We start from the raw sequence: 25,916 nt of genomic DNA on the forward strand, positions 1-25,916 counted from the left end.
CAAGCTCCCATAAAGGGATTCATTTGAGGGAAGGGAGGGTTTGAATCCAAGGAAAACCTGATCAAAACGGCCAGAAGTGCTGAATAAAACAGTGCAGGCTCAAGGGGTTAGCACGCTGGGGTCTCAACTGAGACTTGAGAAGGAGCTTGGGCTTCGGGTCTCCACGCGGTACCAGTGGCACCCCTCGCGTAAGAACAGGGACTGCTGTTCACCAAATATTGGACACATCTGCAAGGCTCAGCCTGCCACCATGCTCGGCCTGGGTGGGGCTTCCACTGTCCCTAGGGACCCTAGGGTGCTCAAAGGGAGCTTCATCGGGGGGTCCACGCTGCAGCCACGGGGACTGGCTGGGGAAGCTGAGCAAAAAGGGCCCCCGAGCCGATCCCCAGCCCCGGAGGCCTGGGCGGCCCCACTCCCCACCCCCTCCCACCCCTGCCTGGGGATTTACCCAGTAGCCGAGAGGTGAAGGAGACGAACTTGGTTCTCCGGTTGGGGGCCAGGGAGGTCATCCAGCGCTTCATCTCACTCCTGGGACAGAACGAGGACAGTGCTCCCGCCGCCAGGCACGGCCACCGCACCGGGGCGGGGAGTCCCCAGCACCCCTCCCGACCCCGCACCCTCCCCTGGATTCAACAGCGTGCAGGCCAGGCTGGGTGTAGGGCTCCGCCACCGCCAGGGGACGCGCAGAGGGCGCCAGGAGCCGGGCCCTCTAGGGGTCACTGCAGGGCAGACACAGTTCCAGAGGCGGGGTGGGGGATGGGGGGGATGGGGGTGGGGGCTGCCCCCAGTCTGCCCACGCAGTGCTTTCAGAATCCGTCAGGGGGAGCAAATCCTCCACCCCCGCGTGGCCTCAACAGAGGATTCCGTGGCGGCTTCCCAGCAGCCACGATTTCTCGGGCATGGCAGAGCTGAGAAAGGCCAGCTGTCAGCCGTCCTGCCTGCCTGTGCGCGGCGGCCCCCCGGGGTGGAGGGTGGAGTGGGCCCCGCGCATGGCGGCGCTGAGCCCCGGGCGCACTCACTGGGAGGTCGCCTTCAGCATGTAGGTGGCCTCACGGTCGTCGGCGTTCTCCAGCAGCCGCAGGATGAAGACGTTGGCTAGCGTCTGGCCCTGGTCCTCCAGCTCCTCCACGCGGAGCAGGCCCCGCGGCGCCGAGTCGAACACCTGGAACTTGTCCCTGGGGACCCGGGGGCGGAGCAGGTGGGTGCCCACGCAGCCCGGCCAGCAGGACGGCCCACCACTCTCCCTGCCCCCCGGGTCCCTGCTAGAGGCTGGGCAGGACGGAGGTGGGGCCCCAGACACCGCGCATCAGGGGCTGAGCTGGGCTCCTGGCAGCCAACCCTGGGGCCGAGGCCCCACCTCACACGGAAGGGGAAACTGAGGCTCACAGAGGTCCAACAGACTTGCCCAAAGACCAAAGCAGGCAACGACAGGGCAGCTCTCTGAACCTGACCCGCCAGCCTGAGCTCTGGTCGTAGCCCACCCCCACCACCACCTGCAGCGCCCACCCCAGCTGCCTGGGTCCTCCCGCAGCACATGGCCCACCGAGAGGGGGACACCACAAAGGGTCTCAAGAGGGATCTGGGGGGTGTTCGTCTGCCACCCTAGGGGTTGAAGAGGCCATGCTGGCCCATGGCCGGTCCCCTGCTCACCCTGGAATCTGGCGGCAGATCACCAGCAGGTCGTTGAAGAGGAAGAGGTAAATTTCTTGGAAAAGTTTCTTGGTCCGTAGGGTTCGGGACGTCCTGGGGCCTGACATCTGCTGCAGCTCACCCTGCTTCAGCAGCCAGCGGGAGTGGGAGATGATGGGCACCGACTGGGTGGGGGTGGGGGACAGCTGTGTCAGAGCCACTGGGCCCCTCTGTCACCCTCCACGGGATGCCCCCCTGCCCCACCCCCCCAGTGCTGGGACTGGAGAAACAGCCAAGAGCTCGCAGACCCCAGAACACACGAAGCGGCAGGGATGGGCAAGTCAGTCGGGACCCAAAGGCCGGGCCTGTGTCCTAGAGCGGTGCTCAGCTTTCCCAGCCCAGCTCGGACCTTGGGCAGCCTCCGTGGGGTCTGGACCCCTATGTGGCCGAGTCCCCGGAAGGCCAGGCCCTAGGGGCCTTTTGGGGGCTCACTAGTGATGCTTCAAGTTTTATGCAAAGTTTGGTGGAGCAGGTCAATAACCTCAGTCCCTGGAATGGTCACCACCCCGTCCAAGGCTTCTTGTAAATGGTGGCTCAAGGACACATGGCCAGGAAGGGGCAGAGGGGACCTGGACCCAGACAGGCTCCTGGGGCCCGCCTGTGTGGACAGATCTAGGCTGGTGCAATGGGGTGGGGGAGGGTGTGCCAGGCGTCAGGGCAGGCCCTGTGTGGAAGCAATGCCGGGCTGAGACCCAAGGGTTGCGTATTTGGTGGGCTTGAGTCGCCCAGGCCTCTGCGGCAGGCTGGGAGGCATGCGCGGGCTTGGACACACCTTGATCTTAAACTCCATCTTCTTCTGGATGCCAATCATCTGCTCGGTGCGGCTCATCTTCCTGACACCCTCGTTGCACGCCTTCACCACCTGGATGAGACGGAGGAGGGCCCGTCAGCACCCACACAGCGCGCCCAGGCCTGCCACCACCGCCTGCTCGCTTCAGGCCCAGGGGGCTGGACTGCCACCATCGGCCGGTCTGCCCTGGGCTGCAGCTCCTGTCTCTAGGAGAACAAAGGCAGGTGGGAAGACCTGCCGGGCTGTGGGTCACGGCTGGCGGTTCTGGTGGGAAAGTGGGTGCTTTGTCCCTGTATGAAGCAAAGCCCAGAGAACACATGAGAAGATGCCCTACCTCTCCAGTGATCTAAGAAATGCAAGATAAAACCAATGGGTATTCTTTCTCAGCTGTCAGGACGGAAAAGACAGACAGACTGGCAGGGTTCCAAGGGGTCCAGGGGGTGGAGAAAGAGGCTCCTTCCACATTGTGGGTGGAATGCAACCCCCCTACCCCTTCCTGGAGGCTCCCAGGAGCCAGAGGTCCTTCCCTGTGACTTCTGGGGACTCGTTCTAAGGAAGCAGTCCGCCCAGGACAGCCTGTGGGCAGCTGGCACGCGGTACCTGCAAATGAATGAGGTGTTGGTTGAAATGGGAAATGCTGTCATCGACCTGCACAGCCATCAGCTGGGACAGATTTGGTAACGGTGACGCGTCCACGCAGCCGAGTACATTGACATCACCAAACCACTAGCACTCACAGCTCCACATGGCGAGCAAAACCAGCTTATAGTCCACGATGGCTTTTGTGCAAAGAATGCAGCTGTACGTGCCGTGTGTGTGTGTGTGTGTGTGTGTGTGTGTGTGTGTGTGTGTGTGCCACGTGCCCAGGCGCCTGTCTGGAAAGGTCTGGCGGGGCGTTCACCCCACATCAGCAGTGGGGTGCAGGTAATCAGAGAACTTTATCATCTCTTTACTCATGAGCATTTTCTGCTTTTTGTATTAAATCCCAATTACCTTTATAAGCTAGAAGAAAATTAAGTTCTATTTTAAAAGTAAACTACGAGGGCAGGCCATGGTGGCTCAGTGGCAGAGTCCTTGCCTGCCATACCAGAGACCCGGGTTTGATTCCTGATGCCTGCCCGTGTAAGAAAAATAGAAAAAAAAAAAAAAAAAAGTAAACTACGAGAAACAGTATACTTCTCATTGAAGGAAGAAAGGAGATAAACCAGAAAAAAACTTAAAAACAGAGAACGCACATGGGGTCCGCTGACCACAGGGAGGCCCCTCGAGGCTGCAGTGGTCCCCAGCTTGCCCTTCAGGGGCCCGTGTGGGGCTGGAATGACCCACGCACTCTCAGGTCAAAGGGATGCTCTGCCTCCGAGGTGGGCAGAGGGGAACAATGCTCCTGGGTCACAGGTCGCTGACCCCTGATCGGCCTGCTCAGGCCAGCCTGGGCTCCTGCCTTTCCCAGTGGGCATGGGGGTTCTCCCCGCCACTAAGGGAGTAACTGCCAGAAGGGTTCCAGCGGCCACCTGGTCAGATACTTTATCTGCCCCGGTGAGACTGGGGACAGCATGCATTGGGGTCAAGGTGGAAGTCCGTGTGGCCCAGTGTGGCTGGAACCATCAGATGCCCACTGGGGCCACTTCATTTTCCTATGCTGCCGTGGGAGATAAAGGGGTGGGAGGACCCCCCGGGGTCCACTAGGGGATCAGGGGTGTGGCAGTCGCCCAGCTCGGCTCTCAAGAATGGGCGCCACTGGCCCCGGGAGGCACAGAACAGCAAGTGCTTGGAGACAGGAGCGGGGACACGCGTCCCGCCATTGCCCCTGCGGCCCCCTAATCTGCCGGAACCTCCAGGAGGAAGGCAGCGTGCCCTGCCGGCGGGCGGGGCTGGCCCCCTGGAAAGGCCGGGCAGGGGCTGGACACGGGTACCGCCATGGTCAGGGCACAAGGAGGGCTGGAACCAGCCCCGCTGCGTGTCACAGTGGCCCTGACTCAGGGCACCGGCCGGGACCGTGCAGGTCTGCTTAAGACCCAGGGCTGGGGGCCAGCGGGCAGGCTCAACGTGGGCGGAGGGCGCCGCGCTCGAGCTACTCTGGGCACATTTTTTTGCTGGAATGACTTTTCTTGATTGCAAATGAAAATGTTAAAATAAATTCGCATTTTCTAAAGATATGCTGATGGTACGAGAGGGCGCGGGAGTGTGAAGGGTGTAGATGAGGACAAGAGTTTACTGGGAAATACAGATAGAGGAAGCACAGCTCACCATTTCCAGCTCCTTATGGGCAGCGAGGGCGCTGCATTCGTGCTCAGACCTCTCTTCCACCCTCTTCAGGATGTTCTAGGTGCAGGGAAAGGCGGTGTTAATCTTCACAATGTGTGACTCCCCCTCTCTCGTGGCCCATCTGCTGCACCCAGCCAGCCCCCCACCTGACGTGCAGAGGCACAGGACCCCTCCCGGGCCGTCGGCAGAGATGCCTGAGCCAGGGCCTGCCCAGCAGTAAAACAATCCCCACGGCTCTATGCTGGCCGTGCTGTCTTCTCTGCTCTGTCCTGAGCCAGAGCCCGTGACCTTACAGTGCCACGAAACTCAAAGCCAAGGAGGACACCGCGGGCTGGCAGGGCAGGTGGCGTCGGGCAGTGAGGAGGGCCATCCTCAGTCAGGGCCAGTATTTTCCAAGGAAGGCCGAATGCTTTTGCTGGGCACAGGGGCCATGACATTGAGGCATTTTAATTTTGGTCTTATTGATAGAAATACTTTTTCCCCAATTTTTTCCGAGCCACAAAAAAAATGTATGTTCATAATTAACAGCCTTCACCTCCAAATCACACCTTTTGTAGTGCTCGACCAACAGTCACGTGCCGCTCTCTAGCAAGCTCCACTGCACCCAACTTTATGGTGGGGTGGCATGGTGGGGGTGGCTGGCCACTGCCCAGTCGGGGATAGGGAAAGCTCTGGGACGAGCAACATTTAAGCTGCAGGAAGCAGCTGGCTAGGTGAGGATCTGGAGGAAAGGGCATTCTGCATGGTGGAAACTGCTATGCAAAGGCCCTGAGGCAGGAAGATGCACGGACAGAAGAAAGGCCAGCGGCGTCCATAACGCTTGGCCACGTCACCAGGTTGGGGAGTGCCTGAGCACCCCCCGCCATCCCTCCAGGTGCCCTGGGCAGGGGCGTTAAATATTTCCAGCAACTGACCATCCTCACCCAGCTGGACACCTCAGATGAGGGTCGTTCCTTTTCCCTGTTACAAACAATACTCAGCGCTCTCTCCTGCACTCCAGACCAGACCCTGTCAGCCCAGGCATCCTTCTGTGTCGACGACTGGCCCCTCTGCCCGGCCAGGAACACGAGGGTTGGCTCAGATGCCACCTCGGCCCTGCCTCACCCTGTGCAGCTGCTCCCCAAACGCTCCCGGCTGCAGGGCACAGCTCACACCCTCTACTCGTGGAAATAAAAGTCCCAGCTGCACGGGTGTGCTGGTTTGAGGTTGTTCTGTGCCCCGGAAAAGACATGTTCTTCTAGTCTGCTCTTGCGTGGGCAGATCCATCAAGGGTGGGACATTTTGGTTATTCCAACTGAGATGCGACTCAACCATTCAAGGTGGGTCTTAACCTTTACCGGAGTCCTTTTCAAAGGACAGACATCTTGGAGGTAGCTCAGAGAGAAATGCCCTGGAGATGCTAAGGAAAGAAAGACTAAGGAACTAAGCGAGAAAGCCACGGAAATCAGAAGCTAGGATTCTTCTAGGAGAGAAGGACCAGCACACACTGGCCTTTTGCCTTCCCATGTGACAGAGGAACCCTAGAAGTCAGCAGCCTTTCTTCAGAGAAGGTATCACCTTGTTGATGCCTTACTGGGACATATCCACTGTAAACTTGTAAATGAATAAATCCCCTTTGTAAAAGCCCACCTATTTTTAGCTTTACCAAACCAACATGAGGTCACATCTGCAGCCTCAGCAGAGGAAGGTGGCTTTCCCAGCTTGGTGCGTGTGTTCCCCAATACCTTGCCACCCCAGGTGACTTGCAGTTCTACCTGGACCCCTCCCAGGAGCTGCTACTGCCTTCTGCCCAGTTTTGCCCAAGTTTAAAAAGTAGTTCCCTGGAACCACCTGTTTCCCAGGTGTCCTCTGATTGGGTTGCCGCGTTGGATGCTTCCATGTGACCACGTGCCATCCCCGGGGCGGCTCTGCCGACACTGTGTCTCCGGCTCTCCTCTCCATCCCTGGTGATCTCACCAGGTGAGAGCTGCCGCCCTCTGCTCTCCCTTGAACCCCAGGCTCGGGAAAACTGCCAAAAGGCACCTCAAAGTCAACACACTCCAAACAAGCCCTGATTCTCCCTTTGTCCTCCCAGTCAGGCGACTGCACCATCAGCCCACGATGCTGAAGCTCAGAGGCCATCAATCCCTCTCCATTCTTCTTCTTCCTTCTTACTTGACAACAGCAAGTCCACGTCTTCACGCAGGAGCTCTCTCTCGGGGGTCTCCACCACTGCCCAGGCCAGGCCTCCTCCATCTCTCAAATAACTTCCTAGCCCTTCCCCCATTTCCTTGCACTTTCCATGTGGCGGCACAGTGGACTCTTCCAGCCATCAGAGCATGTCACCCCGTCAGCTCGTCACCCCGAGGACAGAGCACAGGTGTCTCCCTGGCCACCCGGCTGCCAGCACCCACCTCTGCTGCATTCTCACTCCCACTCCCAACATGTTTCCCCAGGTCACTGCAGGCCTTCCTGCCTGGGCGCTGGCCACCTCTGGGCATTGGCACACGCGGTTCCTACTACATAGAACACGTTTTTCTACACGGTCACGGGTCTGGCTCCTTCCCGTCAGCTTAGACGTCACTCATCTGTGTCTTTCCCGCCCCCCGTGGGCAGTGGCAGGCCAGTCACCCCTACCGTCTCATCCCAGTTCACCGCCGTCACAGCCACGTCGCAGTGGGGGGGATTTGGTCTCTCACCACCAGGAAGCAGCGTCCCGGGAGCAGGGGCGGAACCCCAGACACAGGCCCAGCACCCAGGATGTGATTTAATTACTCTTTGCCAAATAAATGGAATTTCTAGAAAGCAAAGGGGCCCCTGGAGAGAGGGGAGGAAACAAAGGGGAGCGGGAAGTACGGGTCGCACTGGGTGGGCATGGGCGGGAGGCAACAGTACCTGGACCAGCAGCTTGAGGCGGGTGATCCTCTGGAAGGGCAGGATGAGGAAGGAGGAGAACGGGAGCCCCTTGCACTTGGGGTTGAGCTCCAGCTGCCCGATCAGCTCCCGAAACGCCGCCTTCTCCTGGCTGGGAACAGACACGGGCAGTGGGGCGGCGGCAGGGGCTGACCCCCCAGGCCCGGCTTTCCCCGCATCCCCCAGATGGGCCTGGGAGAAGCCGACAATCCCTGGGCACCGGCCACGTGCCTGGGTCTTTCTTTTACATTAAATAACTGCTGGGGAAGAAGCCAGATGACGAGAGTGGCGTGCGGAGCCTGAGCTATGCTGGGGGGTGGGGGGGCGTGAATCAGACTCAGGGCATCACGGAGCTGTGGCAAGGGAAGCCACGTAGCGGCAGGTTCAGGCAGCAGGCTGGGGCCGCCTGCTGGGGACACTTAAGCCATCTCTGACCGGTGGTGAGCATTGCATCCTGCCGGCGACGGGTTCAGCGGTGCCAGTGAGTGCCAAGAGGCACCCCAGTCAGAGAGAAGCCTGGGCTGTGGCAGCCCCCACGACCAGTGGCTTGAGCCCCTGTGCCCTTTCCTGGAGCGCCCGCAGCCTGCATCGCCCAGCCCGGCGGCAGCACGGCCCTCCCGGGGCATCCCTGGATGCCGCCCTAAGGAGCTTCGTGTTTTCCTGGGTGCTCGTCTTGTTAATGTTTGCCCTCAAAAATTGCATCCAAGCACCAGAAGTAGATGGCCTGGACCCCCAACTGCTCCAGCTTTAGAGCTCCCCCAGTGAACTCCAGGGCCCAAGGGAAAGCCCAGGGAAGCCTAAGGGTGTCAGTCTCGGAGAAGTCCTCCGCGGCTTCAGAGAAACGTGAGGAATTTCAAAACAGCAGGTCGAGTGAAAATCATCTCACCCACTGACACCCTAGAGAGGGCTTATGGAGGGGGCGGATTAGCCAGACACTCAAGGATTTGCTGGGCAGCCACCCAGAGAACCCCCCCCACCTCACCCCAGCTCTAGCTCCCACCCAGTTTTCTGGTTTCTCAGGCTCTGAGTTGCCCTCTTGTCCTCAAGCCTACCTTCTACCCCCGACAGAGCTCTGCCCAGTGGCTCCGGGGGGCTGCGGGGTGACTCTCCCAGGCTCACGTTGGATTAACGTTTCTCTAATGACAACCAAACGCCCCTGCATGTGCTGGGCTTTGATGCGATAATAGCCAGACCCACTTCCGGGGCCCACGCGGACGCTGAAACGTGGAGGTCCCCGCCATGACCGAGGAAACGGGAAAGAGTGGGGGTGGGGGGAAGGGGAGGGGCACCCACCCGCCAGGGCACACTCACAGCAGCTGCTTGTACGTCCTCTCCTGGTACGTCTGGTTGCTGACGTAGGTGATGTACACGGAGAAGTGGTCGGCTGCGTAGCGGTGCACGATGTCGCACACGTCCGAGATGACAATGTTCTCTTCCATCCGGTGCTCCAGCTCCAGGAGAAACCTAGAAGGGCAGTGGGTGACAGCTCACATCTGCTGCCGATGATCCTGTGGAGGCGGGGGGGGGGGGGGGCGCGGGGAGCAGGACGGAGCATGGTCGATGGCTGCTGGGCGTTTGGGATTTTCCCTGATAAAATGTAAATACATAAACCACAGGATGCACCCGATCCCCTCAGTGAGGGTCTGATTTGGCACTGGCCCCTCAGAGGGTGAGGCAAGCAGCAGCCAAGGGGTCTGAACTTCTGGTCACAGCCACTTCCTAGCGCCTAAGCCCCCCACCCCCACATGAAAGGGGCTGCCACGAGAAGGAGACCCGGGAGCCCGATGCACAGAGGGAGGTGTCGGGGCGGCAAGCAGGGGCTGCAGGAGGCGAGGGGCCCACAGAGAGCCAGCCCTGCCCAGGGCACGTGGTTGGGGGGTTGGGGGGGGCTGCCCCAAGGCTGTGCCTGGGTCACGCATCTGAAAACCGGGTACAGGTGGTGGTGCTGGACTGCTGGTCCCACGTGACTTTGAGCTGCAAAACCCCACAGTCTACAGTGAAAGTGGTAAACAGGGTCTTTATCCTAACATATGATTGGAACTCATTCCTTCACAAGAATTGATTAACACATGTCTTCTACCTTCCACAATTAGAGCACAGCTTCCAGAACCACATCCACAAATGACTGGAAGTATGATCCGAGAGCACAAGTCCTAGACTCTGCCCCGTCCCAGCCCTCTGGGGTCTCGGGACCTTGTAAGCCCCAAGCCAGGATCTCACGGAGACAGGGAGTGGACGGCTCCATGGACACCCTGGGGCCCTGGCCCCACCCAGCGCTGCTCCGGCCCCGCCGAGAGGGGCGCCCATGTGAGCTGAATCAAAGGGCTCGGCAAACAGCAATCCTGTCTGGGGGAACACGACTGGCTGCCCTGCTGGGAGTCAGGGATGCTTGGATGGACGGGTGTCTTTTTTTTTTTCTGTACCTATTTTGTGATATTTTGTTATGGAAAATTCAGAACGTACAGAAAGCAGAGAAGCCGGTGCAAGGAGCTCCATGCACTCAGCCCTGGCTTCTGTGTTGCCAAGGGAGAGACAAGAGCCCCCTATCAGGCTCCAGCAAAGACTTGGGGGTCAGGGCGGGGAACGAGACTCACCGCTCACTGACAGCCATGACATCTAGGACGTTGGAGAAGAGGATGTGGGACTCGGACGGGTGCAGAAGCTTCTTCAGCCGCTCGTTCTCCATGAAGTGGGACACCAGCAGATTCAGGCTTTTGTAATAGGACGCCTCAGAGGTGACCAGCTCAAACATGGCCTGCGTTGGAGGGGACATAGAGCAGGTAGGGTGAACAGCGTGATCACGCAAAGGTTCACCTTCCAGGAAGGGGCCCGGCCTCGGCACCAGACAAGGCCGCCCGGGCAGAAGGAAGGTGGAGCGTAGGGCAGGGGGACCGACGAGAGGGCACGCTTTGCGTGGGAGGGTACAGTGGGGGGCACTTTCCAAAGAAAAGTCATTCCGAAAGGGAGAGATGGAAAGTATGTTCATCACAGCCATGCTTCCTGCTGCAGACGGGCCACGACCTAAATGTACAAAGCAGGGAGCATGGCAGGTGCGTGGCGGCTCCCGTCCCCAGAGCCCGGGGCAGAAATCGGCGGGAAGATCAGCAGGGACAGGGAACCGGGACCCACATGTGCAGGATGCCGGCGAGGAACAGACCCTGATGTCCACCGTGGGGGCCTCTGGGGGTGGGAACTGCCAGTGCCTCTCGCGTCTGGGGCCCGTGGGCCAGGGTGCCGTGGTTCCCAGCCCAGCTCTGCGCGTCCAGCTGCCCACTGGGCAGAGCACTTTAAAACGAGCCCCATCCTTGTGGCCAGGGGAGCTCCTGTAGCCCGGCCCTCTGGGGCAGCCGCGAGAAAGTCACCCCGTCACCCCCGTGGGGGAGCGCCGCCCATCGCGCCATTGGGGGCAAGAGCCCGCCGGGCCCCAGGGTCTCTGCCCGACCCAGAGTCAGAGGTGAGGCCGGACGGGAGCTCGGGGCCTCTGTCCACAGAGGCTTCGTGTGCTTGAGAAGAAGAAGCCATGAACATGACATCCCGTCAGACCTCAGACATCAGGACAGCGGCCCCGGTTTGGACTCCTGCCGCAGGTGGGCTGCGTGTACCTGTCCCCACCTGGCATGGTGCCATGGGAAGCACGGAGCTCCTGTGTGGGTCTGTGGGAAAGTTGTGGCAGGGGATGGTGGAGGTGGTGGCACCACCCAGGCGTGCCATTCACACCACTGAATTGCGTACTTGACAGTGGGTGAATGGGACATTTTATGTTGTGCATCTGTTACCACAAAAATTAAAAACGACAATGCCAGTGACAAAAAATATAATGGGTAACACGTTTCCAGAAGCTTCTGGTACGGATGCTACTATGAAATCACTTTCTTGCTGCTAAATTGAAGTTTCTTAAGAAACTATCAAGCCTTTATACCCCACAAGTACAAGCAGGTAAAACTAAAAGAGTTGTCGTGGGTGAGTTTTGCAGAGACCAAGGAGGGAAAACCCACCACACCAAAAAGGCAAGCACTGGCATATGTGTGAGGTCACATATCCTGGGTGATGGCTGTTCTACGTGCCTGGGGACTCACACTCACTCACACTCACAGACTCACACACCCAGGGGTTTCTGGCTTGGGTCCACCCTCCAGGCTCCCTCAGCCGTGGCACTTTGGTCCTGATCCCGGGGAGGACAGGGCGGGCAGGAGGCAGCTGGACAGAGGCAGGGCTGGCTTTCAGGCTGCCAGGACGCAGCAGGCTCCGCGTGAGTCACTGCTAATTGGTGCCAGCTGGGCCTCACTCATGGCCAGCTCAGCCCCTTTATCCATTTATAGGTGATTAGTCATCCCAGAGCGTCAGCTTTCCCGGGTGTCTGCCTTCACCAGCCACGTCAATATGGCGTCTTTTCTCCCTCAATATTATGTTCACTCTAAATCATTCAAGCCTTTGCATGGCAGCTTGGAGGCGACGCAGGGTTCCAGTCCCTGCTCATGTGTCATAGTCATTCAACAAACATTCACAGCCCCGGCTCTGTGCCAGGCACGGGACTCAGTGGGCAGCACAGCCAAGCCCTTGTCTGCAGCAGGCTCACCTTCTCAGCGCGGCAGGAGCCAAGGACATACCTGGGGGGCGAGGAACGCCAAGGAGACACAGGGGCACAGGAAGCACACGTGTGAGAGTGTTCAAATGAGTGAGTGGATGTGTGTCTGTGTATGTGTGCACAAGTGTGTGACGTGTGTATAAATGGAGTTGTGTGGATGAATGTGAATATGCACAAATGCATACATGAGCAGGTGTGTATGTGTGTGAGAAAGTGTGTGAATGAGTGTATATGTGAGTTTACATGTGTGTAGGATGAGTGTGTGAATGTGCACGTGTGCATGAACTGGGTGAATAGTGTGCTGTATGTGTATGTGTGCATGCAAGTACGTGAGTGTATGTGAATGTGTGCGCATAGGAATGAGTGTGGGTGTGAATGCGTGACTGAGTAGTGAGCATGAGTGTGTGTGAAGAGTGCCTGTGTGTGTCGGGGCTGAGTCCCTACAAAGAGCCCCTCCTTTATACTGCTTGCCACTTGCCGCCACTGCCAGTGTGGGCTGGTGGTGGGACCCCCAGCTCCTTACCAGCCAGGGGGCTCTTTGCACCCTCACTGCCCGCTCACACGTGGGACTGCAAGCCTCAGGGAATTCTCACTAAGACGGACCCAAATTTATGAATCACAGCGCGGCCTCTGACTGGCGCTCTTAGCACCCGACTACCCCGGCTGCAATCTATCTGCCAATAATCACATCACGCTTCCTGGCGCTTTCACCACGGCTACTGCGCAGGCCGTTTCCGCCCCAGACTCTGTGCCAAGCTCCCGGCCAGCTCGGATGTCTCTCCGGAAGGTCGCACAGTTGGCGAGGGCCGGGCCGGGCCCTGTGCTGTTTTGCTCTGCCCTTAGGAATGGACCCCGGGAGAACAGTCTCCCCCGCTGAGCCTCAGTTTCCCGTCCGCGGGTGGCTGCAGCAAGTGAGGCTTGTGAAGCGGGTCAGGGTGTCACTGGCCACGGGCCTGTCTCTGGGCTGGCGCTTGGGCCGGAGGGGGCCGGAAAGGCGTCCCCCCAGGGGTCCCAAAGCGTGGAAAGAGCGGGCCTGCTACTAGCTGGGGAAAACCCCCTCCCAGGAGTGCAGCGCCCGCCGGGTACAGGCAAGGCATGGGGGGGGCCGCGATCGCGGCCAGGGAGGGGAGGTGGAGGCTCTGCTGGGGTCTGCGGGAATGTGACGGGCCACCACCTCCGTTTCCATTTTCTAGAAGTTTCCTCGGACTGACTGAGACAGTGCATGGGTGAAAACACAGTCTTGTTCTTTGAGGATCTGAGGCCCACCCCACATATCCCCAAAGGGCTGAAAACTGGGTTCAAACGCCCACGGCCCGCAGCTCACAGACATGCCCTTCACCGGTCTCCACGGTGGAAGTAGCCCGCGTATCCCCTGGAGAAGGGATAACCACACGTGGTCTGGCCACACGGGGGAACCTCATGAGGCCATCAGCAGGAAGTCTGCGACACGCTAGGACGTGGGGGACCCTCGCAAACATGCCACGTGACAGCAGCCGGACGCAAAAGGCCAGGTGCTGCACGACCGCCGCCCACCCCACCCCTGGCAGAAGGCAGAGACAAGAATGGAGCCCCTGCAGCCAGCACTGCACCCCACTCAATGCGGGGAGCCCCACGGAAGCACTCAGGACTGCACCGGGGACCCCTGACCCGACGGCCACATAAGCAGCTGCCCACCTGAAAGCAGTGCCCAGCACAGGTGCTGTGGTGGGTTCTGTGGCACTGTGCGGCCTCAGGAGCCCAGAGACAGGACCACCCTGCAGGGCCCCATTCAAGAAATGCCTTTCAATAAGCAAAGGAGGGCCCTGGCCAGAGAGAAGGGCAGACAGCAGCACAGGGGGGTGAAGTGGAGGCAGGACACCAAGGAAAGTCTGCGGAAAAACTCCACCTACTTCCGACCAAGGAGAACCAAAACCGGCCCCTAAAATGGAGAGCACTTGATTTAAAAACTCAGCTGGCGGGCCCATGATTGCCTGATTGAGCTAGTGCTGAACTCGCCCCGGCCGGCCCGCACCCTCCACTGTGCCCCCCTTCTGTTTGAACCCTGTGTCCTTCCGTCACCGCCAAGCTCGAGGCTGAGCGTTCTATAACTCAGGATGATCCCGGGAGGCCCCTGGCAGGGCCCCCACCTGGGTTTGCGCTGTTGGATAATTGTGTCCCGAGGACACTCCAGCTGCCTCTCTTCCGCTCTGGCTGCGGGCTGGGTCATTGGCCCGGCTGGGACTCGCCCACAAGCCCCAAGCCGGCCAGTGCGAGGGGACCCGGCCCTTCCCAGCCCACGGAGACCGTCCGCAATGGCCTTCCCAGGCCTGGTCCGAGGCCTGTCTGCGCGCTTCCCCCACCCCCACCCCGGGTGGGCCGTGATTTTCCAGACGGAACAGAGCTTCTCAGGAGCCTGGGGAGGGAACGTCAAACTGTCCGTCCGTCCGCAGCGTCTGAGCCCTGCCAGCTCCAGGATGCCGCCCCTGCTGCCCTCCCTCCTCCCGACAGGACACCGCCTGCCTGCTCGGGGACAAGCTCCCAGTTGTCACAAGCTCCCAGTTGTCGCTGAGACTCAGATAAAGACAAAGGAGGTGTCATCAGCCCGGGGAGGCGTGGATCCCAATTCTGCACACACTGCTTCCAGAAAGTGCCCTGGGGAGGGAAAGGGCGTCCCCCTCTCCCCCATCTCCTCCTGGACTAGCTCTCCCAGGCTGTGGCTTCCCAAACAGGCCTGGCTGTCAGAGCAGCAGGTATAGAAATTCAAGCCTCTAAATGTTGGTGGAGCACCTACTCAGAGCTGGGTGCTGCCTGGGTGCTGGGGAGGCCAGAACGAACATGGCCGGATCCCTGTCCCCCAGGTTGGGGACCCGGGGTCTGCCCTGCTGCCCCCTCCACGCAGCCCACGTGTCCTGCAGCCCACAGCCGTGGCCCTCTTGCCTGGGCTCAGTGCTGGGGACACAAACTGGCACAGATACACCGTCACCAAGAAAGTGGCTGTGGACGCAGCTGACCTCTACTCAGAGGCAAAAGTATTTCTCAGAGTGGTCTCCTGACCCCAGCACCAGGTCCACAGGTGTGGCTGTTAAAATGCAGATTCCCAGGCCCCCCCCCCAAGCCCCTTGACAGCCTGCGCTTTCACCATATTCTGCGGCATGCCAGAGTGTGCGGGTCCCTGGGGCCCCCAGCCCCTCCTGCACTTGCCTCCAGCACTGGCGTCCCCACGTTCTAAGCACTCGGGCCCCAGCTTTGCTGCTAAGGGCCGTTGCTCTGGGATGGTGGAGGGGGGAGTGGAGGAAGCAGGCTGGGCTGGAGCGTGGAGGGTTTGGGGCGTTTCCTCCTCTACCTGGGCTCTCATAGGGGATGCCTGAGGCCAGCAATGTGGGCAGTCAATCATCCAGTCAATCACTGAGCCAACGTGATCAATAAATAAAAACTGGACACCAGAGGGTGAGACTCTCAGGTTAGCAATACTCTATGCATGTTGTCACACAAAGATTCTGTGATGAGGACAAGGGATGCTCCATGTTTGGTCTTTCCTGGGCTCTGCCCCCTGAATCTCTTCCTTTAGCTGATCCTAATCTGTGGCCCTTCCCTCTAATAAACCCTAACGTTGGGTTTCACAGCTGTCAATGAATTGTGAATCCTTCTAGCCAATTGTCAAATAGGAGGGTGGCCTTGGTACCCCCTAATTTTCAACTGGGTCAGAAGTGAGTACAGGCTTGCGTGAACTGTGCCCCCTAGATTTGCAATTGGCAAAACTGCCGCCCCACACCTCGGCAAACTCATAAAAGTCAAAGAGTTCTGGCGTCGTTCATGAATTACCAAATACAATGTTTTCTCAAGATGATCTGGTTAATAAAATAATTTACAAAAAATTTACATAATAAAATAGGCCTAAATTTAAAATGACACATGCCTGAAAACTGTTTGGTCTCACCACAATAACAGAAATGCAAATTAAAACCACAATGAGAGATCTATGTTTGATGTAGCACATTGGCGAAGATAAAATCATTTAAAGGGCAGTGCAATGGTGGCTCAGTAGCAGAATTCTCGCCTACCCTGCCAGAGACCCGGGTTCAATTCCCAGTGGCTGCCCATGCAAAAAAAAAAAAAAAAAAAATCATTTGAAGATGCACATTAAGGGTTTTGGAAATAAACACTCTCATAAACAGCTGGAGCCTGAAGACAATCTGGTGATATCTTCTCAAACTTTAAGAATCATTAAACCTCCCAGTCAACAATTAGCAATTCCTGTAGTCTTCCATTGTATAGATTTTCAATTTTTATTATTATGAATAATGCAGCAATGAACATCTTTGATATATAACACTTCTAATTCCACATGTCTGTCAACAGGGGACTGCTTAAATAAATGGTGGCACACCCCTACAACGCAGCTCCATAAAGCTGCAAGAAACACTGTGGTTGCTGCATTTGTACAGACATGAACAAATTTTCAAAATATTTTGTTAAGTGAAAAAAAGCAAGTGCTGATCAATGTACATAGTAGTTTACCGTTTATTTGTGTAACACGTGTACACACACACTCACCCTGCATATGTATCTCAGGAGGGAACTGGGTAGCTGAGGAAAGTGGCAGAAGGGAGACAGACTTTCACTGTAAATCCTTTTGCTCTTTTTGATCTTTGTATCAGATGCATAAATTATTTAACCAGAAGATTTGTTAGAAAAAGATAAATGCTTATTTTGTTGAAACAGTCATAGACACTTACTTTCTAGATCAAACAGAATAGGAGTCAGCGGGTGAGGACTGCCTTAAATCTAGGGGCCCAAACCCCGGCCCCCTCCCAATTTAAAACAAACCACCTGAATGGATGAGGTCTATCTTAAAGAGACAGACATATGACTCTATGAGGGTCAGTAAATAAAATAACAACCACAATTTGATTTTTTGAAGAGGTACATCATATTAAAAACCCTAAGTAATTTCCTTCTAAAATGGACAGGTTTCCTTTGGAGAAAAAAAAAATACCTTTAAGGTCTCAGTTGTCAAAAAACAGGTTGAAAACCCACAAAAACACAGCTCTGGTTCCCAGGGCCAAGCAGTGATGAGACTGCGGGCTGCATCATGACCTAAGTAAGCGTCCCCCTGCTCCGCCTTCCCGCAGCCCCGCCTGATTCACTAGCAGGACTTAGGGCACTAGCCTGGGCACGCTGGGGGCTAGGCTGCCACCAGCCATGCCGGCCTGGGCAGGCCGCGCCACACCAGGCACGCTCATGGCCCTGTTTCCCTGGAGACAGGTTCCTGGCATCCTCTGGTGTCCAACCTGCGTTAGCCGGAGGCATGGCTGCTCCAGGTCCTGTGCCAGGTGACATCATGTCCTTTATTTCCCATATTTATTGGCCGGTAGTGACCCCACCCCATCCCTACAGTCACATTCTCTCCCTGCCTTTTATTCTCCTTCGGGACAATTCTGTGCATCCCCCAACCCCACCTTCAACCCCTTTCAGGAAAAGCTCCCACCTCCCCTCCATGAGGACACCCTCCCCTTTCCACAGTTGTCTTTTTCTCAACTTTGCAATCTGAATATGCGTATTTATTCAAACAACAGTTCAAAAGCCATTCCAAGAAGGGGGACGGGGAACACAGAGTTTCAGAACAAGTCACAAAGCAAAAACCAAATCCTAAGCACCATTGAAGATAACACTTTCCAATTTCAGCTACCTAATTTTTATTTAAAAGGAGGAAAACATACTATTTTGTTCTTAAATCTTGTACTGCAACGACAGATTAAGATTTAGGACTACCAAAAGGCCATCATCTTGGGGTGTCCTCCTTGTACAAATAGCAGTTCGCTGTGACCTGCTGCTTTTGCAGCAAAAGAAAAAGAGACACAGCACACTGGGCTGGCAGGGCTGGCTGCCTGTCTGGCTTTACACTGAAAAAGAAATGTGATGCAGAAGTCACCGATTTGGAACATAAAGTCTGAATCCCAGTTTGGTGCCCATTATCAGAAATTAACAAAATACAGCTCTTAAAAAATTAAACTCTTTAAAATATGAAAAGTCAGATAATAAAAGCTCAGAGTGAGAGACACTGAAGTTTGTATATCATGCTGAACCTGATGTCCTGTTCTAGCTTGATTTTGAAAACTAATATTTCATGAATTTTCACCTGCTTCATTCTTTGAAAATAGGTTCTTTAAACATGTCTGTATCCTATAGCTGCACCTGCAATCTTACCACACAATTTTCCTACCACTGGGCACTGAAGTTCCTTCCCCCTCAACCCCTAATTTTTGCTGCGGTGAACATCCTAATAAACAAACTGTGCACATTTCTGATTATTTTTCAAGATAAATTTCTAGCAATAAAATACTAGAAAGTACACAAATATTTCTTTTAGGGAATTTGATATAAATATTGCTAAACTCTTCCTATCAGCTGGGTTGAGGGTGCTCATTTTGAAATCCTCCCAACACTGGGCTTGGCCGGATATAGAGATTTCTCATTTATTGAAATCTGGGTTTTGCGGATATACAGGAAAATAACTGATTTTTGCATGTTTATTTTCTAACCAGAAACCTCTCTGAACTGCCTTATTTGGTCCACGTTTTTATTTGATTCCCTTGAGGTTTTTTCAGTGAGCAATCATCATTGGCAGATAATGATAGTTTGGACTTCTTGTTCTTTCTGGCTACATCTTATTACTTTCTTGTCTACTGCATTAGCTGGAGCTACCAGAACCACATCAAACAATTATTAGTAAGTGTCATTGTCTTGCTTTTATTGCAGTCAACAATTCTTCATTAAGTATGACTTTGGCAACAGATTTAAGATATTCTTTATAAATTTCAGAAAGTGTCCTTCTGAGTTTTATTTAGACAATAATAGATATACGAATTCCCTTTTCAACATCTTTGAAGACAAGTCAGATTTTCTCCTCTGGCCTATCAATTTAATAAATTTTGGTTCCAAATTCCAAATAGTACACCATCTTTGCATTAACTCATACTTGCTTAATGTGCATCATTCCTTTAACATACCTTTAAATTTGATTTCTTATATTTCATGTAAATGTTTGCCTCAATTCACAGTGATCGATCTATTTTAATAGATATATAAATACATAACATTTTATATTTACATAAATATAAAAACATTATGTATAAATACATATATAATACATAATATTTTTTTTTTGCAGTGGGGAAAGTATTTTTCTTGTTAGGTTGAACAAAATGAAATGAAAGATCTTCAGCCTTTACTTTTTTAAATTTATTTTTATTTTTTTTTACATGGGCAGGCACCAGGAATCGAACCCGGGTCCTCTGGCATGGCATGAGAGCATTCTTGCCTGCTGAGCCACCGTGGCCCACCCACTTTTTAAAATTTTTTAAATGAGCATACAGTAAAATTGAATTTGGGGGTATACAGTTGAATGAATTTTAACACATGTATTGATTCGTGTAACTATCACTACTTATATGAACCAATCCCATCATCCCCAAATACTCTTGTGCTACCCTGCGGGTGGGGGGTACTAGTCTCACATTCCCCCCACCCCTTATCCCTGGCACCTACTGATCTATTCTCTTGCACTAGAGTTTTGTCTGAGAAGGTCTTATAAACAAAGCCACGGTGTATATAACCTTTTGATTTACTTTACTGAGCAAAATGCCTTTGAGATTCATTCAAGATGTCGTACTGATCAATACTTGGTTCCTTTTTCTTGCTGAATAGTATTCCTTTATATGGGTGTATCAGAGTTTGTTTATCCATGTACCTATTGAAGGACATTTGGATTGTTTCCAGTGTTTGATAATCATGGATGGAGCTGCTATAAATGTTTGTGTACAAGTTTTCATGTGAGCCCAAGTTCTTTCTCCAGGCAAGTGGTGCCCAACCAGGAATGATTTTGCCCCTGACGGGATATCTGGCAATGTTCAGACATGTTTTTGGCCGTCTCACTTGGGGCAGAGGGTGCCACGGGCACATAGCGGGTAATGGCCATGGATGTTTCCAAGCATGCTATGATGCACGGGATGGCTTCCACAACAAAAAATTACTCAGCCCCCAAAGGTCAATATTGCCAGTGTTGAGAAACCACTCTAGGTAAATACCTAGGACTGGGATTGCTGGGGTGTCGTGTAAGTGTATGTTTAACTTTAAAAGAAACTGCTAAACTGTTTTCCAAAGTGGCTGTACCATTGTGGACTCCCACCAGAGCTGCAGAAGGGTTCTAGTTATTCCATGCTCATCTCTGCAACTGGTATTGTCAGTATTTTAATTTTGTCTAGCATTCTAATAAGTGTATAGGGTTTATCTGCATTCTGTGTATCTTCTTTGGAGAGGTATGTGTTTAAGTCTTTTGCCCATTTTAAAATTGGATTTTTATTTTCTTACCTTTGAGTTTTTGTTTTTGTTTTTTTCTTTTTTACTGTTGAGTTTTGAGTTCTGTATATAAGCTATTTGGCAGATAAGTGATTTGCAAATGTTTTTTCCTAGTCTGTAGTTTCTCTTTTCATTCTCTTAACAGTGACTTTTGCAGGGCAAAATTAAAAAAAAAATTTTGGGGGGGGTGCATGGTCCAGGAATCGAAAAAAGTTTTTAATTTTGATGAAGTCCAATTCAGCTGTTTTTTTTCTTTATAAATTGTGCTTTGGTGTTATGTCTAAGAACTTTTTACTTAACCCCAGATTATAAAGATTTTCTCCTACAAGTTTCATATTTTACACATAGATCTGTAATCCGTTATGAGAGTTAATTTTTTTTTTTTTGACATGGGCAGGCACCGGGAATCAAACCTGGGTCTCCGGCATGGCAGGCAAGCACTCTGCCACTGAGCTACCATTGCACTGCCCTTCAGAGTTAATTTTTGTAAAAAAATGTAAAGATTAAGTAAGTTAACTTTTCTGCACATGGATGTCCAATTGTTTCAACATCAACATTCAACATTTATTGAAAAGACTATCTTTCTTCCATGGAATTGCCTTTACTCTTTTGTCAAAAAGCAATTGGTCATCATAGAAGAACTCAAGAAGAGAACAGCTGTAAGGATATACACAAGGATGCCGTAGTGGGCTGAATGGTGCCACCCCAAAAAAGATAAGTAAGTACACCCAGAATCTCTGAATGTGACATTTGGAAAAAGGCTCTTTGCAGATGTAATTAAGATTCTAGACATGAAATTATCCTGAATTAAGGTGAGCCCTAAATGCAATGACAGGCGTCCTTACAAGACAAGGCAGAGGGAGATTTGCAACACAGGGACACAAAGAAGGTACTATGAAGACAGAGGCAGAGACTGGAATGATGTGTCTACAAGCCAAGGAATGCTAAGAATTACTACAGCCACCACAAGCAGGGAGAGAGGCGTGGAACAGATTCTCTCTCAGAGCTTCCAGAAGGAACCAACCCTGCAGCACCTCAACTTCAGACTTCTAGCCTCTAGAATTGTAGAGAATAAATTTCTGTTGTTTTAAGTATAAAACAAAAACAAAACAAATCAATTGGTCATATTTATGTAGATCTTCTTCTGAACTCTATTCTATTCCACTGACCTAGATGCCTATCCTTTTATGAATATCACACTGTCTTGATTACTACACATTTTTAGTAATTCCTAAAATCAGACAGTTGATTCATCCAATTTTATTCTTGTTTTTCAAAATTGCTTGGATTATTTTACTTTGCCTTTCCACATACAGTTTAGACTTTGCTTATCTATAACTACAAAAAATCCAGGGATTTCCCCTTGGAATTACATTTAATACATAGATTGATTTGGGAGAGAACTGACATCTTTACTATGTTGAATCCTCCAATCCATGAAGTTTGTTTCTTGATTTATTGAGGTCTTCTTTGATTGCTTTCATCAGTTCTTTTAGCAGAGATATCCTGTACATGTTTTGGTGGATTTATAATGAATACGTCACTTTGGCGGGTAGCTATAGTAAATCATATGGTTTTCAAGTTGTGGTTTCGAATTGTTCATTGCCAGAATATAGAAATATGATTGACATTTGTGTGTTAACCTTGCATCCTGAAATTGTGCTACACTCACTTATTTTAAGATTTTTTTACTTATGTCTAGTATTTTTTTTTTGTAGATTCTTTGGAATTTTCTACATAGATAATCATGTCATCTGTGAATAAGGACAGTGTGTCATCTGTAAATTCAGACAAAAGTTTTATTTATTCCTTCCCAATCTGCATGTATTTTATTTTTCTTGCCTTATTGCATTGGATAGGATTTCCAGTATGATGAATAGTGGTGACAGTAGACATCTTTCCCTCTTTTCTGATCTTAGAAGGAAAGAATTCAGCCTTTCACCTTTCAGTATTATGTTAGCTGTAGATTATCCATAGATGCTTTTTTATGAGGTCAAGAAATTTCTCTTCTATTCCAATTTTTCTGACCATTTTAATAATGAATTAATATTGAATGTTGTCAAATCATTTTCTGCATCAATTGATATAGTAATCATGTAGTTTTTCTCTTTTTAGACAGTTAATGTGGTGGATTACAGTGATTGATTTTCAAATATCGAGCCAACTTTGCATTCCCAGGATAAACTTCATTTAGTCATCCTAATGTATTGTTCTTTTTATATTATTAGATTCTAATTGTCAGTATTTTGTTCAGGATTTTTTCAGATATATTCAGGAGGAATATTGGTCTGTAACTTCCTTTTTTTGTATGTTTTTTCCTTGGTTTGGGTTTCAGGTGATGCTGGCCTTTAAAGAGTTCTTATAAAGAACACTTCCCTCTTGTGTTTCCTGGAAAAGACTAGATTTGGCATTTTTTCCTAGTTTAAATGGTTGTTAGAATTCACCAGTGAAACCATCTGAGCCTGGAGATTACATTTTTTGTAGAGTTTGAACTATGAAATAAATTTTCTTAATAGTTATGAGTATTCAGGTATCTATTTCATCTTGGGTGAGTTTTAGTAGTTTGTGGTTGAGAAATTGGTCTATTTCAATAAGTTGTTGAATTTATGTGTAGAATTGTTCATAGCATTCCCTTTTTATCTTTTATAATGTCTGTGGATCTGCCATGATGACTCCTCTTTCATGCCTAATATTGGTAATTTATGTCTTCTCTCCTTTCTCACTTTGTTGATTTTTCTAGAGATTTAACGATTTTATTTAACTTTTTCAAGAACTGGATTTTGGTCTCATTGATTTTCTCTATTGTTTGTCAGTTTTCAATTTCATTGACTCTTGCTTGTATTTTGATTATTTCCTTCCTTTTGCTTTATTTGGTTTTGCTTTCCCGCCTTGTGTTTCTTAAGATGAGAGCTTAGATGATTGATTTGAGATTTTCTTCTTTTCTAAGCAAGCATAGTGCTATTCCTTCTAAATACTGCTTTCGCTGCATCTCAAAAAACTTTTATATGTTGCAGTTTCACTTTCATTCATTTCAAAATATTTTCGAAAGTCTCTCTTCATCCTTGACCTAAGGATTATTTATAAGTATGGTGTTTGGTTTCCAAGTATTTGGAGATTTTCCCATTATCTTTATGTTATTGATTCCTAGTTTAATTCCACTACAGTCAGAGAACATACTTTGCATAATTTCAATTCTTTTAAATATGTTAAAGGTTTGTCAATGTTCTATGTGCGCTTGAAAAAAGATGTGCATTCTGCTATTACTTGGTGGAGTGTTCTGTAAACGACAACTAGTTCCTGCTGGCTGATGGCATCAATTCTTCTGTATCCTCGCCAATTTTCTATCTTCCAGTTCTATCGATTACTGAGAGGATTCTGGAAGTCTTCAACTATAATTGTGGATATGCTTTATTTTATATGTGTATGTGCTCTGATGATCAGATTTGGGCAATGCTACCTTCAAATAATTTAGGTATTTCCCTCTCTTCCATGCTCTAGACCAGGGCTTAGCAAACTACAGCCTGCGGCTGTCCATTTTATTTGTAATAACATTTTACTGGAACCCACTGCCGTGCACATGCGCTTACATATTGTCTGTAGCTGCTATCATACTACAACAGCACAGGTGAGTGGTTGTGACAGTGACCATATGGCCTGCAAGTCTACTGTATTTACTACCTGGACCTTGCTGATCCTTGTTCCACATCTGCATGTAATCAATACAGTCACAGGTGGCTACTTAAATTTAAATTAGTTTAAATGAAGTAGAATTAGAAATTTAGTTGCTCAGCTGTACTAGCTACATCTCAACTACTTGAGAACCACCTGTAGCTTCTGACGGAGATAGTGGAGAGTGGAGATGCAGACACTGCCATCACTGCAGAAAGTTTCCACTGGACGGCACTGCTCTAGACCTCCAGGCTAAGTGACACTGGACTCTGCTGTGCTTGGATCTTTTGACAACATCTGGGTCCAGGACCTCTTTGGTAGGTGGTGCTTTTGGTTACTGGAGGTGGAAGACTGGATTTGTACTCCAGTTTGGGCAAGTTCTTGGCCTTGGTCCACCTTCAGTTGGGTGTGGAACCGTTGTGAATAAGATCTCTCGGAGATGTCACTTCAGCTAAGGTGTGCACACTGCATCAGCTTTAATCAGGATGGCTGGAGTCCTTTATAAGGAAAGTGGAAGTCAGACACAGAGCAGCCAGAAGGTGCACTCGGTGGACACTGCCATGTGCACCGCCTTGAGAGGGAGAGCCAGAGACGCAGGACAGCCAGCAGCCAGCCCAGAGCGCCACAGGCCTCCTGGGAGAGAGCATGGCCTGGGTGCCATGATCTGGACTTCTCCTAGCCCCCAAACCACGAACCAATCAAGTCTCGTTGTGTAAGCCAAGTCACTGTGAGGTATTTGTTTTAGCAGTTGGGAAACTAAAACCCTGGTATATTTTGATTTTTAAATGTACATTTTTCAGTCAATTTTGGTAGTTTATATTTTCCTGGAAAGTCATTCATCTCATCAAGATTTTTATATGCATCTTACTTTTTTGGATCTTTGCCCTATCTTTTGTTGCTCAGGGTGTGTTTGTGTGTGTGTGTCGTACCCCCTCCTCCAAAGTCTCAAGCTGACATCTCAGTTCATGTAATTTTGTATTTGTTCCTTATTTAATAATCAAAGCGTGTAAGACTGTGAATTTTTAATCCCATTACTGGAGTCCTTTACAAGCAGAATGAAATTTAGACAGAGAGAGAAAGCCACGGGAGGCAAGATGCTGAGATTAACGAAACCCAGAAAAGAATGGAGAGGCGGCCATGTGCCTTGCCTTGTGCATGTGACACGGACGGAGAATCGCTGGCAGCCCTGGAAGGCCAGTCTTCCGGGAGAAAACATCGCCTTGATGATGCCTTGATTTGGCATCAAAAATGTTATCCAGCAAATTCCCATTGTTTAACCCAACCCATTTCATAGTATTTCCAGGAAACGAAAACATCGATGTATCACAATATTATCATTTCAACATGGAACCAATATAACTATTACTAGTAAGATACTTACATTCTTTTCCTCTGTACTAAGACTTTGAATTCTGGTGTGTCTTTTACACACAGGCACACTGCAGTCTAAACTAATCTCCTGGCATGTGCCAAGCCCCATGTGACTAAGGAGGTCCTACGGTGGACAGCAAGCTTTGTAGAGTACCAAACTCAGTAAAAATATTTTAAATCAGCCTAGTTATATATCCCACATCCCTGCTGTGTCCCACTCCTATTGACTCGTATAGTGTGGACAGCAGCCTTTGCCCACACTTCCAACAGATTCTGCTCATAACAGTTCACAACTGTTACCTTTTCATTGTAAAGTGT

At 51.3% G+C, this 25,916-nt stretch overlaps 1 protein-coding gene across 1 annotated transcript in view; it reads right to left on the reverse strand.

The window, feature by feature from the left end:
* Window positions 1-25,916, reverse strand: part of NGEF (neuronal guanine nucleotide exchange factor) — a 124,441-nt gene that overhangs the window by 2,840 nt on the left and 95,685 nt on the right. The window contains exons 6-13 of the mRNA XM_077155446.1: window positions 10,231-10,391; window positions 8,948-9,100; window positions 7,619-7,748; window positions 4,727-4,801; window positions 2,462-2,551; window positions 1,651-1,814; window positions 1,020-1,175; window positions 449-528 (exon numbers count right to left, since the gene is read on the reverse strand). Coding sequence (XP_077011561.1) covers window positions 449-528; window positions 1,020-1,175; window positions 1,651-1,814; window positions 2,462-2,551; window positions 4,727-4,801; window positions 7,619-7,748; window positions 8,948-9,100; window positions 10,231-10,391 — 1,009 coding nt within the window. The remainder of the gene's footprint in view (window positions 1-448; window positions 529-1,019; window positions 1,176-1,650; window positions 1,815-2,461; window positions 2,552-4,726; window positions 4,802-7,618; window positions 7,749-8,947; window positions 9,101-10,230; window positions 10,392-25,916) is intronic.

The sequence above is a fragment of the Tamandua tetradactyla genome, chromosome 3, assembly GCF_023851605.1.
Source record: "Tamandua tetradactyla isolate mTamTet1 chromosome 3, mTamTet1.pri, whole genome shotgun sequence".
Classification (NCBI taxonomy): Eukaryota; Metazoa; Chordata; class Mammalia; order Pilosa; family Myrmecophagidae; genus Tamandua; species Tamandua tetradactyla.